The following is a 14,225-nucleotide window of genomic DNA, read 5'->3' as shown; positions in this document are numbered from 1 at the left end:
CGATTTTTAAATCGTTATCGTTCATATCTGAAGGAAAAATCTGACCGTGTGTATGCACCATAACAGTCAGTAAGGAAAAAAAATATATGTATATTTCATGAACTGTTTGTATTTTTAAATTGGCTACCAAAACTCTTCTTTTTTTTTTTTCATACATTTTAGTCCCGTAATCTCGCTAGCTAGTGTGCACAGAGATACATAAAGCAGTTCTTAAATCAACTGATGTAATTGCTACAAGAAATTATTTTAATTCTAATTTTCTAGTCTATCAACATCGGTAAGAAGCCAACGTAAACCATAACAGTGCACACAGGTACTTTTGAAAAAAATATAAGTAAACAAATGACATTGACTTGACTTGAAACATGTTCTAGCATTCATAGTGTTATATCTGGTCAAGTGTTTTCCACACTGGACTGTTTTCCACAATGTGTGCTTTAGCCTGGAGTAGTCGGTCACGTATGTTTTCAAGGCAAGGTTTGCATGTAACCTGTAATAGATTCCATAACATTTAGGAACATTTCCTGATGATGTAGTGTATACTGTATATACATATTTACATTAATTACTTTATGCTTATCTAATGCAAATATTACACTATGAATATATGAAATAATTTGGCTGTAGTACTTGTTTTACCTTCTGGTACAGCACATTTGTTTAATGCAATTCACTTATCTCTTCCCAAAACTTATTTCTGTGTGATTATTCTCATGCAATACTATGGTTTGTCGGCATGGTCTAGTGTTCTGATGTGGTGGGGCTATATAGAAGAATGGCCGGAAAAGAAGAGGTAAGCACAAACCCTGAATTTGGTCACATCCTCAAATATCCAGTATGTGCCCTTGTAAAATCAAAGTCAAGTATTCCTATATCGCACAGTCACCTGTAGCATGGCCTGTAACTTTTTAGCTATGAATAAGTGTTCATGTCAGAAGAGGATTTATATCCTTTAGGGAGTGGGACGCAAAACAAGATCCTCTTTGGTGCTTTGTACATTGATTTGGGTAGTTGTCTGCATTTCCAAGTAATCAAAGGGGACTGAAAAGTGAGATTGTACATTTATGGAGGATCATTAGTTTGCCGATGAGTGGGAGGTGTTAGTTGAAGGGGGCAATTCCTTGCTAGGTAGGAAGTACGCATACCAGTGCACCTACTTTTGCAGAGCCATGTAAAAAAAATTCATTTTTGGGAGTAACATTACAGAAGTTTTAGGGCTGATCTTTGCTTTGCAGATGGGTGCACAGCCACTTTTACACTGCAAAAATACTTTTGCCCAAGCTTTAAACTGGCGGTTATCTTATTACTGTTAATTATACCCCTTTCAGACATATGACCCGGGAAATTTCCTGCTCAGACTCGGGAATTTCTCCTGTGCAAATTCCCGGGTATTTGGTTGAGACCCCCCTTTCACACTACATTTCTACCCGGGAAATTCCCGGCTAGCACCATTCAGACATGAGCTGGATTTTTCAGTTTTTAAGATTACCTGCCTCTCCGGCTGCCGCTGATGTCATCATCAGGCAGCCATTATATTTATTTTATTATTAAATGTATTTATTTTATTACCTATCTGCTCTGGTGGTCCAGCGGGAGTGCGGGCGGCCCGTTCATTTAATATTACATTTAATGAATGGGTTGGTACTAAGGTGTTAGGAGATTAGACATTGATTAAATACTTATTCTTTTACAGTGCACCTCTTTAAACTTCACCACCTCCACTCAAACTGGATTAGCTAAGAAAGGTCGACTTCACAATGCCGGCGCTGAGATCCCGACATGGGTTTAATTTTCCTTTACAAAATGTTACCCATGTGATTGTTATAACATTGAACATGCTGGTAAGCGGCGTGGTTAAAGTTATGACACCAGCACTGGTATAATGCTCTAAGAAGCATTAAACCCATTTTGGGATCTCAGCGCCAGCATTGTTAGGGGCCTATTTATTAGTGATTGCATTTACAATGCGATGTGGGAGCAATATCAGCCCCCATGATCGCATTGGATGATGTGTTTACAGCGCTGGAATTTAACAAGTGAGTGTCAACTTCTTGACCGTATACCACCCAAACCTAGGTGTGCTTTTACTTAGCAGGTTCTTCTGCCAAGAGTGGAGAATTGTGTTAGACAGTCTAAGCACAACGGTGTAAACCAAAACCCAAGGCATTTTGGAGTTCACATCTAGTTCACTTTATAAAGGTAAATGCAAGCAACCTAGTAAAATATAACATTCACATACAGTATATTAAACTTACCTTTGCTATGGTTAAAATGCTTTTAACAATATCTGCGCTATTATGGGCAGGAATTATTCGTAATTTACTTCCAAGGAATCTATTCAATAAATAGGAAAACATAAAGCATATTTAATCTGTAGAGATTGACGTAAACAGGAAGCACAGCACGAAAAGTCAGTGACAAGATTATGAAAATTGTGGGTGCGTAACACATTCTCTACTGAACTCACACATATGGGGTTTATTTACCAAGCATCTGGTTCTAAAACCCAGCGCTCCCAATTGTGTGTATGCCCAAAAATTTACAAGGGCAATGATTTTACTAGCAAAACGCAGCTAGTCAAAGCATTACATTGTTTAAATTTCAGGCATAAACACTATTTGAAGCGCCAGGTTTAGAACCTGATGCTTGGTAAATAAACCCCCTGGATTCACAGTGTGGGTTTCTGTTCCAGTAAGTAATAGATGGCTCACACATCTGTGCACTAGAACAGAGAGAGAATACCTCAAATGGCTCTGGGACACTGCTATTTCACAATGCCACACGCTAGACTTTGTAGTCAGACGCCAGCAATATTGAGTCTGGGCATGCAGTGAGATCAGTGGTGTTGCTGTGGACAACACCTGTGTTGTTTTCTCTGCCAGTTCATTATAAATAGAACAATAGTCATTATGTGAAGTTGTTTGTGGAGCCACATGGCTTTTCCTATGTTTACAATTCCGCTTCATGGTTTGCATACTGGCCAATGACTGTAATACTTGCTTATGTTGAGTATAGAGCCCAATTCTTGGTATATAGACCGAAGGCCGAAGACCAGCGTACAACTTCCATATACTTAGAATTAATTCCCCTATATTTATTTTCCTGTCCATGGTATTACTGCTCAGTTTATACTTTATGCCCAATCTACAGCCCCATTACATTAATTTACCTTGTTATCTCATATGAGAGAAGATTTATCAAGCAACAATTTAAGAAAATCGCAGCATCCCGACAGTCACAATACCGACAGCGACATTCCGACTGTCCGAATACCAACAGATTGTGGAGGTATTAAGGTTAGGGGGGAGGATTAGGCTGCGGGACAGGAGGGTTATGGTTAGGCCGCACAACGGTAGGGTTAGGCTGCAGGAGAGCTAGGTTATAATACATGCCGCTGTCAGTACATGTAGCCCCCTTCACTAATGGGTTGTGCTACTTAGTATTAACTCTGGTCCTTTTGGGCCCCCACACTTAGAGATGTCTGGCCCAATGCCTAGTAGGATGGGTCCCATTCTGGCACACCTAGCCCATGGGTTGGTTCAACATTGAATGGTTAACCATATTATGGTTACACAAATGGCACCCTTAATACTATCCACTGATGGTAGGAATCCATTTATGGTTCAAACCATCGATAGATGTCACTTGACGGCAGGGGAGATAAACGGAAAGGAGGGTGTAAATTTGAGGCAGTGGTGCTAAAGGTTGTGCGACTTAAAAACAAATGCAGACCGTCAATAGCAAACTATCGATATTTGCTAAACATAAATGGTAACCCTAGTGTGGGTACCAGGTAAAGATGGTAAATTACAAAGTCCCCATAGATAATTTTATAGATATAATAATGCCACCTTACTGTATGGGAGTCGTTATGGATTCCCGGCAGCGGCAGCCCGACAGATCAGCAGAGCCCGGCAGCGGAAGCCCGATCCCGAAATCCCGATCGTCCCTAAGGTAAGTAATGACTAACCTAACCCTCCTTAGTGGTGCCTAACCCTATTCCCCCCCTTCCCCGCTGCCTAAACCTAAGTCCCCCCCGGGAGTGCCTAACCCTAAGTCCCCCCCGGGTGCCCTAAACCTAACCCTCCCCCCCGCAGCTGTCCGCTCGCAGCGCCCGGCATCCCTTCGATCTAGATGCCAGGCGCCTGTCTCCCGGCATCGGGGAAATGACAGGTGTCTAGATATAGACGCCCGGCATTTCACCCTAGCCGGGATATGACAGTCGGGAAGCCGGCTGCCGGTATCCCGATTGTATACCACTGTAGGTTATAGATTTTTTCACACCTATAGCAACCTAAATTTCTTCATAGTGTAGTGGTATCTTTAGTTACTTACCATCATCTTCTTTTCTTGGTTTGACGTAATCCATCAGAAAAAACAAAAACGCTCAAAAACAGGCACCCAATGCGAAATGAATTAATGTGCAGTATTCCTTCATACTTAATGTCGACATGTGAAATGCTGACATTCTGCACTGACCGGCAGCGGAGGATTACATTACGGAAGGGGAGGTCAGCATTGGCGATACTCACCGCTGGATCTTCCAGAATTCCTCATCAGCTGACCACTTGAACCTGAAGACATTGATGGAGCCACCAGACCTGCCGTATCAGGTAACTCACCACTAGACCACCAGGGACATTTTGTCAACATTATAATCATGTCAATATTTCATCAGTTTTAACATGAATATCAATGTGGTCATTTCTGGCATGTTGACATGATGAATGTGTACAAAATATACCACACCCATTTTTGGAGTGTAGGAGGAAACTCATGCAAACACTAGGAAAATATACAAACTCCACACCGATGGGCCATGACTTGGTATGTAACTCATGACTGAGGTAGTAATGCTAATCACTACACCTTTGTGATCTGTTTCCTTTTTGCACTTTTTTCATAGTGTTGTAAGTGTGACACATCAATATTTTGATATATATTGAAACCATAAGTGCCAGAAAATCTAAATTTTATAGACAGAAGAGCTCATTCCATGAATCTGATCTAGGGAGGTGAGATGTGTTTCTTTTTAATAAATGTATAAAATGGGAAATTGCCTTGTGCCTACCATTAAGTTACTAATGAAGGTGGAGAGACCATAAAATAGGTTGTGATGTTTTTTTTTTTTTGTTTTTTTTAGGAAGATATACTGTAACTCCTTGTTTTAAAGAGGAAAATTACCTCTTAAAAGAGTTATGGTAATCTTTAAATCTTTTCTGTGAAATAAAATAAATAGGCTGAACTTTAGGATTAATCTTCATTTAGGCACAACATTAACTAAATATGAACTAAAACCAATTGTTAATCAATTGCGCACCCAGTATAAGCGCTAGCCTTAATCTACACAACCTAGCTAAGGTTTTATTGTGTTACAGTTGTAGATTACCTCTCCTGCAAATAGTTGTGGGGGACACTAACATATTTAAGTTGCCCCTTTGCTTGTGTGTTTTTCAAATAAAAATAAATGTAATTACCCAACCTAACATTATTCAGATAATGATATCAGATTTTTTTTCTCAATAATGCCATTGTATTCCTTGTTCAAACTCTTTTACAAAACATGTCTGGTCATAGATAAATGCACTTCTTAAATAGGGAATACACAAGCTAGCCAGGGGTTTGCAATGAGTAAAGAATCATTTGAAATGTAACTATATACCTCAGCTGAATACTGAACATCAAGTCCCATTCCTCTGGTCCATGGAGAGCAGCCACTATCACTAAGAAGCTGTTTCTATGAACAGATCGGAATTGTTGTATTCTAACAAAGACTGTTTCTCTCTGCATTCCAAAGAGTTCCTGAGTGCTTGCCAACAAAAAGGCTATGCCTTAATACAGAGGAAAACAACATCAGATATAATGTAACAATTAATGACGTGTCCAAGAGCTCATAGGGCCTGATTCAGAGCTAGGAGTAATGGGGCTCATACATCTGCACTTAATTGGGGCAATTCCCCATTCTGCAGATGACGAAGTCAAGTGATAGTGAAAATCCAAAATGTTGGACAATCTTGATTCACCTATTCCAACCCCAAAAATATATGAATCTGTGAATCCGGGCTTTTTTAAGTTGTATTTTCCCGGTCCCCAGAGAAATCGACTTTCATTGGAATCCACCAATCATTGGATAGGCATTGGGGAATTGCGTTCAATTGTGCAAGGAGACAACCATCAGCATCCTTAGACGTAGAAATACCGCTTAGTGCGTGTAAAGACACACTATGGAAACTTGTACCAGCCCTATGGTATGGCAGCTACAGTTTCTCCATCTGAGTATGGCCTCCTATGGAAGAGGTTTAGTATCTTTGTATGTAACTGCTTTCCGTGACTCATCTCAGAGACTCCCATAAGATGTAACATCTCTGTGTCTTTTAGCCAGCCCCCCTGTTATATCCCAGTTACTGTAAAGGCAAGCCCCCCACCCCCATTTATGCTACCGTACGTCTGAATCTGTACTGCGATTGTTCAAATAATGCGCAGACAAAACATCGGTCCATTGTGTTCGATATCGCTGCTGTGTCTAACTCAGAATCAGGCCTCTATATGTATTGGTAGTAATAAACATATGAACACAATATATTAAATAAATACAAGTGTATAACCATTGAGTTAAAATTGACAAGTAGAGTGTAATTTAATTAGAATTAACAAAGGCTAGCATTGCTTGAGCATTATACTAGACCAATCACCGCCACACAAGACCAATTTTTCTGTACAAATAAAAATCATGTTTGGTTAATTGTCACTTACAAAGCTGACATAGACAATAGAAATGACACAGACCTCCTGCCACCACCCCCCACCCAACGTGGGAACTCCTTCGCATGGGGTGCTGACACCATCAAATGTGCTACACCATGCACCAGAGGGTTCAGCTAATATGTGAAAGTATCAACACTCTCTAAGATACAAATTGTAATTTACACTATCTACAATTTCAGTACATTTTTGTCTAAGTGCTACAGTTGGGTTACATGTAATCTTTTACCCACTTATATTACATACTGTCCACACTGTTCTTGGCAGAGGAAGGGTGTTGGGGATGCAGTCAGGAAGCTGACCGTTGAAATGCCGACCACCAGCTTCCCGACTGTCAAATCCCAGCAGGGGTCTAATGATAGGCATCGAAATCCTGACGCCTATCATTATCCCTATGTCGGGATACCGAACGAAAGTAAGGCGGGTGTGGACAGCCGCGGGGGTGGTGGAGGATTAGGTTAGGGGCTCCCGGGGGGGACTCATAGTTAGGCACCCCCCCCCGGTAGGGTTAGGCTTAGGCTGCGGGGATGGGTGGGGTTAGGCACTAGGGGAGGAGGTTAGGGCACCCCTGAGGGAGGGTTAGGGGGGGGGGAAAGGGTATACTTACCTTTTTTAGCTGTCGGGATCTTCACTGCTGCCGGTCTCCTGGCATCGGTATTTGAACCGATACCGATCCCAGGTGTTGTAATAACCGATTTAGTGTATGCAGTATAAGCCAGCAGTTGTACCAGATCACATTTTAGGTAAACAATTCCGTTAATGTTTGAGCATTCTCCTTTTTGTGTTCGACACCCTCCGTACAGGTGGACGACAGAAGTCTGATGCGGTTAGTTCCAGCAAAAAGTATGGGACACATTAGGAAGCTGGAGCTAGCTTATCACCTCCAGTCAATGGTGAAATTAGCATGGCTGGTTACAGATAGCACATAGCAGGTAGCCACCATTAGAGAGAATTGGACATTCTCTAGTTTTTCCAACAACTGCATGGCATACTGTATGTTCGATGTGTTCTGATCTAGAATAGCTAGGAGGTTTTGCAACAAGCCTTACAACATCTATATGGATGAATTGGGCTGAATGGGAGGGTTGCAGCTTACACTCTGTTTTACTGTAGATCAACAAATTGAAAGGCAGATGTACAAGATAGTCCTGTGTACTTTCCTTTAACACATATCAATAGTTAACATACCAGAGAGCGGAAAAATAACACATCCACTTTGCACAGACTCTGAAAAACGAACTTTATGCTGTTGGCTCAACAATGAAGTGGTCACTTCATGATCCTGTGGAAGGAACATCGTGATATTCAGCATAACAACAACCTAATTGTGTTAATATCAGTAAAAAGTCATAACATCTCTATATGTCCACTCATAGCCCCACTGATTCTCTGCATTGGGCCTTGCCAAGTAAAGGATTTCAGTATCTCCTTGTTTTTCATGTAGTTATTCTCAGCTTTCCTAAGAACCTCCATGTTCAAATATATAAACATTCTTAAAGGACTGCGGAGGCTAAAATAGATGAACCAATCGGTACTTATTTTTTTTTGTAACATTTAAGTTTGTATAACATTCTATTCTATATATAATGTGTATGTATGTGTGTATACATAATATATACACATACACACATTATTAGACAATTATGTACCTACTTTTTTTCACTTATCCCATAATTATAATAACTGGAAACATTAAGTAAAATGAAAAAGCTATTTAGTGTAGGTTTCTATAACCGTGGTTAGTGTAGGTTTCTATAACCGTGGAGAAATGCGAAGTGAGCATATTATTGTGTAGAGGTGGAGTGTATGTATGTGTGTGTCCAGTGATTATTCCATCCAATGTGCCCATCATGCATCGGAGGTAAGCTAGCTGCAGCACTGGACTAGTGTGTTATTTGCTGCTGCATGAGAAGTGCTGTAGTTTACCCCCAGGAGACAGCACCCCCAACATCAGGGCCGGTGCAAGGTTTCTCGGCACCCTAAGCAAAACTTCTGCCTACTCCCCCTCCCACCCATATTTCAGCCCCTCAGGTGAAAGTGTGGAGGTGGCGTATTAAATCTTCCAAAGCCGCCACTGTCAAATAGAGAAACACCCTCTCCAAAGAAAAAAATGTAAAAAAACATGCGCAATATTTACAGGTATGTGTGTGTGTATGTGTATATATATATATATATATATATATATATATATATATATTGTGATAGGATCACTGGTAAAGTGGTCTGTGGCAGGGACATTTATCCCAGATTCCTGTCCTATGTGTTTAAAATCCCCAGGAGAAATTCTGCAGTATAGCAGGCTTGAGTTTCGGCTTTTTGAAAAGCCGGTTTGGGACCTGGGGGTTGTGGGTGAGAGGAGAGGGAGGGCTCCACCCACGGCCACTGCAGGTTTTGGTTCTCTTAGCCTGGTAACAGGCATGTTAAGGTTTCCACCTGAGAGTGGCCAATATAAGCCTAGTGTGTTGAGGGCTGATTGTCTCACCTGGGAGAGCAGACAGGGAGTTTGCTCAGAGACACTTGGAAAACCTATCTGTGTACTGTGCTGTGCGTTGTTGCTGGCAAGGGCATTAGGCCCTGCCAGGTTCTGGTAGCGAGGGAACTACCTGTGAAGTTAGTGCCCCGACAGGGCTAGGATTTACGTTTATGTTTTCTTTGTGTTATTTCTGACATTGTACAATAAAGACTGGCGCCGACCAGCTTGTACTTGCATCCAGACTGGTGTGCTGCCTCCCTGCTGCAGTGTGTGTGTGCAAGGAAGGAGTCCTCTACCCAGGAGAGGGACCCCCTAACCTAACTGTGTCACAATATATATATATATATATATATATTTATTTATTTTCCTCCAGGCTGCTTACCTCCTCCTAATGTCCTCAAGGGCCAGCCTTTGTACTATAGACTGTGTGGATAGCTCCCCAGTGAAGAGAGAAGTCATCAGGCTAGAACATCTGTCTGCTCCCTCTGTGGCTCAGGGGTCAGGATGGGATGGGAGGAGGGGCGCAGCAGCGCAAGAGCCGGCAGGACGGGAAGAGGATCTATCCACTACCATAGGCTGACCGTGGAGACGAAGCGGCAGAGTCGGCCAGCCGGTGACGTCACCGGAGCCGGACTAAGGTGCTGCAGGCAGTGGCTTGTCTCCTGCGACTCTTGGGTCTAGCTGCATGGGGGGGTAGATGGGCTTCCGGTAGAGGCAAGACCATGTCCCCTCTAGAAAGCAGCCTCAGTGGGCAGGCCATCAGGGCCCGGCACCCTTGGGCAGCTGCCTAATGGAAGCGCCGGCCCTGCCTAACATGATCTTGCAACAATATACAGTATACTGTGTATTTATCTGTGTAAAATAAGTTTTGCGCCCCTGATGATTTTTACATTTCACAATCGATCCCATATTACTATATCTCAGAAATGGGTCTTTCATTTTTGGAAATTGTGGGCCTGATTCAGCAGGGATCCCAAGTCTGCAATTGCACTCACCAGGCCGCTGCTAATGAATATATACACACTGCCACCGTACCATAATATAAAGGCGCCCCCTTACCTTCATCCGTAATAATGTGCAAGATTGTGAAAACATCGGTACAATCGAGAACCATCGGACCAATATGCAGAATAGTGGTTGACCAGACCCTCCCGCAGGAATTGCTAAACTTCCTGCACGCATTGAGTACTCAGGCTGCGTATGGGTTCGCTGTGGATAATTTATGCACGCCCCTGCAACAGTGTTCAAACGCACTGACATGCCTGTGTTCGCACGACCAGCCCCCCGTCACCACCCACAAACGGCACTTCCTGTCAATCACTGAGTAAAGGGTCTGCGTACTGCCTGTGATCGCATTCCCAATCGCAGCACCTGGTTTGCGCACGCGCCCTGTCTTATACGTATGCGCAGATCGCGAAAATCGACCGAGTGCGTGCATCTTAGCACTTGCAATCCCTGCTGAGTCAGGCCCAGTGTCCCTTAAAATGTCAGCATAAGTGCACAGTACCTGCAAACAGTTGCTCACAATCACAGTGGTGCTCCAGGCCTCAGTCTTCTTTGCAGTCGGATTGGCCATTTTGTGCTGTCAGCTGTAGAGAATATTCTAAATGCTTTCTGTGGACTCAACAAACCATTTATATAAAAAGACCCCCTCAGGTTACATTAAGCAAACAATATGTATGGAACACCGTATTACATTGATTTTTAAGACCTCATTAACTTTAAATACATTTGTTTGTGTGCATACAATATATTTCCTATAATGAGTTCTACAGTGTTGGACACAGCTCGTTTAAAAATTTTTTTTTTTTAACATACATAGAATATAAATTCGCTTAGGTGGGAGTGCGTGCTGTCCGTCTAAAGCTTACAGACCTAGGAGAGGAGGAGAACCTCCCAGGAATGGGGTAAGTATTGAGGTGGGGAAACAGAGCAGCAGAGAAGGGGATGGATCAGGCAGAGTGGGGAGACTGAGGTCAATTACTAGTTATTTACGTATTATTAATAATATGACTGTCCGTATATCTCTTTCTGTTTCGGTGACACAGATCCCTATGCACTGTGAGTTTTATGCACCATTGAGACTCTAGATTTACTGACTCCAACAGTCTTTCAGTTTTAACCATTACCTTTCGTGAATGTACTATCCAATCTAAATAAAGCTAAATGCTCGTTTACTAGACTCCTAGACTCCCTGTCTTATGAGGAATGCTCCCCAGCTAGGCCACATAACTACACGGCACTCAGTGCTGTGGCTGTCTGCTCCGGAGGTACCAAGGGGAGGGTTAGAGGTAAGGTGAAGATTAGGGCTAAAAAAAACAACAAAGTGTCGACCATTTTCATGTTGACCATTTGTACATGTCGACCTTATTACATGTCGACCTTAGTGTGTTGATGTCCCAGTCGACCTATTGACTGTCTAACATCTGGGGCCAAATGTAATAGGGTGTCTGTTTTGGTAAATTGCGAGTTTGGTGCTAAACTCGCAATTTTTCACAACTCTCCAATGTAATAGGGTGTCTGTTCACTAAAACTCGCATTTTTCAGAGTTACTAAAACTCTCCATTCTCAAACTCGCATCCAGATGTTTTCACATTGAAAACAATCAACTCGCCCAATGTAATAGAGTGTCTGTTTCAGACTCGCAAAAAAAAGATTACCAAAAGTCCCCAAATAATAGACCTGCTTCAGGCTAGCCAGTACATCCTGAGCAGGTCAGATTAACACAGAAACATGCACATATCCATGAGATATGTACATGTTTCTGTGTGTACTTATGTAAAATGTTTTTAAATTTAAAAAAATGACGTGCACCCCCTCCCCAAAAGCATAACCAGCCCCGGGCTTTATAAAGCCTGTTCAAAAAATACAGGGGCCAAAATGCGTAGGCCTGGACTGACTAGCGGTCAGGGATAATGCTTTGGCCGGGGAAACCGGTGAAAGGTTTTCCCTGGCTGTGGCATTATCCCCCCGCTAGAAAGAGTTCGGTGCTGGTTCTGGAATTTTCAGGGGACCCCTACTCGTTTTGTCCCCTGATTTTCCAGAACCAGGACTAGCTCAACAAAGCCCTGTGCTGGTTCTTAATATACAGGGGCCCCCGCTAAGTCCTCCTCCTCTGCGAAGTCCTCCACTGGGCTGCCAGCAACGGAGCTCTGGTGTAATGTGCATGCGCGACGATCTGTCTGTGCATGACATGGGGACTCGGCTGTGCTTGGAAGGCTTTGCTGAAGCCCGAAGGGCAGCATAGAGTCTCCATTGTCATCAATAGGGACCCCATTGCTCTCGTCAACTAAAGATGGCGAGAACGATGCTGTGACAAACGGCGGTAATCTTGATTACCACAGTTTGTTAAATCCAGAAACGAGGACATAACCCCTTTAGCGAGCGCTAAAGGGGTTATGCTTCGTTGATAAATGGGGGCCATGATGAGTAAACACTAAACAACTTTGCTGTTATGCTCATAGCTATGATTATCTTTGCGTTATTCATATAGCATTTATAAAGCTATCACTTTATTAAGTGTTGAGTGAGCTGTGACAGCAGCAGAGGCGTCACAGAGCCTAGTTGTGACGTTGTAACTCCCAGTTTACACTTTGGCCCTCATTCAGAGGCGCTCGCAAAATGCGAGCGCTCGTTCTGAATGTGGGCGGCCGCTTCTCTTTTGAAGTGAGGCCTCCTGGTCGCTAGCTAAGCTGTGGGTTACAACCCACAGCTTTAGCGACCGACCAGGTTGATGGTCGCGATGGTCAAGACCATCGCGACCACGGAGCTTGCGACGAGACCCTAAGGTTGGGTCTTGGCAACCGCAAGCCCCAGGGAGCTTCCAGCTCTGATCGAGCAGGAAGCTGCCCACTGACATCACTGCTGAGGTCAGTGCGGCCACCCACAAAATGGCAAGCGTTAATTAAGGAACACCTCCGTTTGTGAAACCACCCTCCCGCCACGCCTACAAAACGGGGCGAGCTGTCGATCACCATCGACAGCCGCCCCTTTTGTAGTGCGCTCTGGAGCGAGAATTTCTCTCTCGGTCCAGGGCTTGCGCACGCGCAGTGTGGCCGCTGCGCATGCGCAGGGCCTAAACATCGACCCGCTTGCGAGCGGGTCTGAATGAGGTCCTTTGACAGTGCAAACAGATGAGTAGTAAGATTGCTGCCTGGGAGTGAGGTGACGACCGTCTGGTGTTCTCACACAAACCTTATTATAATTAAATTGAATTATTATTATTGTTGTTACAGTACCAGAAGCTTCCTGCGCACAGCCACATTGCGATTGCGCCACTTTCGAGTTGTAGTGACTCGTGAGTGACTGATATTATTATAAGGGCAGCTAAGGCCCCGCCCAAAGCCGTCTGATGTCAATAGCGACGCGGCTATTGGACCACAGGAACTCGTTTCGGAAGACTCATCCAATGAGCAGCATGTCTGCCCGTAGCTCCCTGCCCCTCTGCTCATGGCGGGAGTTTTCTATTAGTTCTAGGACTAGGGGTAGGAAATGATTCGTCGAACTCGGAACTTCTGGCTGGCTGACTGAGTGCTGGGCGCAGCTGCTGTAGGCGCCGTTCTCTGGCCGCTTCGCTGTTACGGGGGTCAGTGACTATGGTTTGGGTCGACGCAGCAGGTCAGTAGGATGTGGTCGGGGGTGGTATCACTTATTGATGTAAATGAGTAATGATACCGTCACTATATACACACGCATTGTGCCTTCTTTTGCTGACTATAAGGCATCGGGAGTCCGTACTGTTCCTTTGCTTCCTCGCTTCCACATTAATATTATGCTTTAGCAGTTGCGACCCGCACTTTGATAGGTACCATCAATCTTTAGTGTGTATATTAGGGATGCATAGTGTTAGGGAGCATAGTACAGCAGTAGGGAGCTGCACCACACTGTAGCCATACTTGCCAACTCTGAAATGAAATACTCACCCAAACAAATCTAAAAAAGAGAGAGTGGGGAGATTAATGAAAACCACAAACTATTGTTTAGTCATTTT

General features: G+C 43.5%; 2 protein-coding genes across 4 annotated transcripts in view; one reads left to right on the top strand and one right to left on the bottom strand.

Moving 5' to 3' along the window:
* Positions 1–240: 240 nt before the first annotated feature.
* On the bottom strand, positions 241–13,513 carry CUNH1orf146 (chromosome unknown C1orf146 homolog). 2 transcript variants are annotated; one of them, XM_088444876.1, is made up of 6 exons: positions 13,474–13,513; positions 10,743–10,849; positions 7,951–8,044; positions 5,663–5,831; positions 2,256–2,334; positions 241–490 (listed from the first exon to the last, which is right to left on the bottom strand). In XM_088444876.1, exons 2-6 carry the CDS (start codon positions 10,809–10,811, stop codon positions 386–388), a joined length of 516 nt encoding a protein of 171 aa, XP_088301002.1. In that variant the 5' UTR covers positions 10,812–10,849; positions 13,474–13,513; the 3' UTR covers positions 241–385. The 2 variants fall into 2 exon arrangements, with proteins under 2 accessions (XP_088301002.1, XP_088301001.1); XM_088444875.1 differs by having other exon boundaries at positions 10,743–10,824.
* A 180-nt stretch (positions 13,514–13,693) lies between these two features.
* LOC148508222 (cell division cycle 7-related protein kinase-like) overlaps positions 13,694–14,225 on the top strand; it is a 50,125-nt gene continuing 49,593 nt past the window's right edge. For both annotated transcript variants that reach the window (XM_088444873.1, XM_088444872.1), the window contains exon 1: positions 13,694–13,852. In XM_088444873.1, the coding sequence (XP_088300999.1) occupies positions 13,831–13,852 (22 nt within the window). In that variant the 5' untranslated portion in view covers positions 13,694–13,830. The remainder of the gene's footprint in view (positions 13,853–14,225) is intronic.

This window comes from Taudactylus pleione, unplaced genomic scaffold, assembly GCF_031769625.1.
Source record: "Taudactylus pleione unplaced genomic scaffold, aTauple2 ptg000373l, whole genome shotgun sequence".
In the NCBI taxonomy this organism is placed as follows: Eukaryota; Metazoa; Chordata; class Amphibia; order Anura; family Myobatrachidae; genus Taudactylus; species Taudactylus pleione.
The sequence above is the reverse complement of the archived record's forward strand: the minus strand, read 5'-3'. Positions and strand labels throughout refer to the sequence as shown.

Bases quoted from the DNA above. Each gene is read 5' to 3' on its own strand.
- CUNH1orf146 (XM_088444876.1), bottom strand. From the start codon at position 10,811: ATGGCCAATCCGACTGCAAAGAAGACTGAGGCCTGGAGCACCACTGTG. The intron at 5,832-7,950 runs GTATGTTAACTA...CTCTGTATTAAG, and splicing joins TGTTATTTTTCCGCTCTCTG to GCATAGCCTTTTTGTTGGCA. The intron at 491-2,255 runs GTAAGTTTAATA...AATCTATTACAG, and splicing joins GCATTTTAACCATAGCAAAG to GTTACATGCAAACCTTGCCT.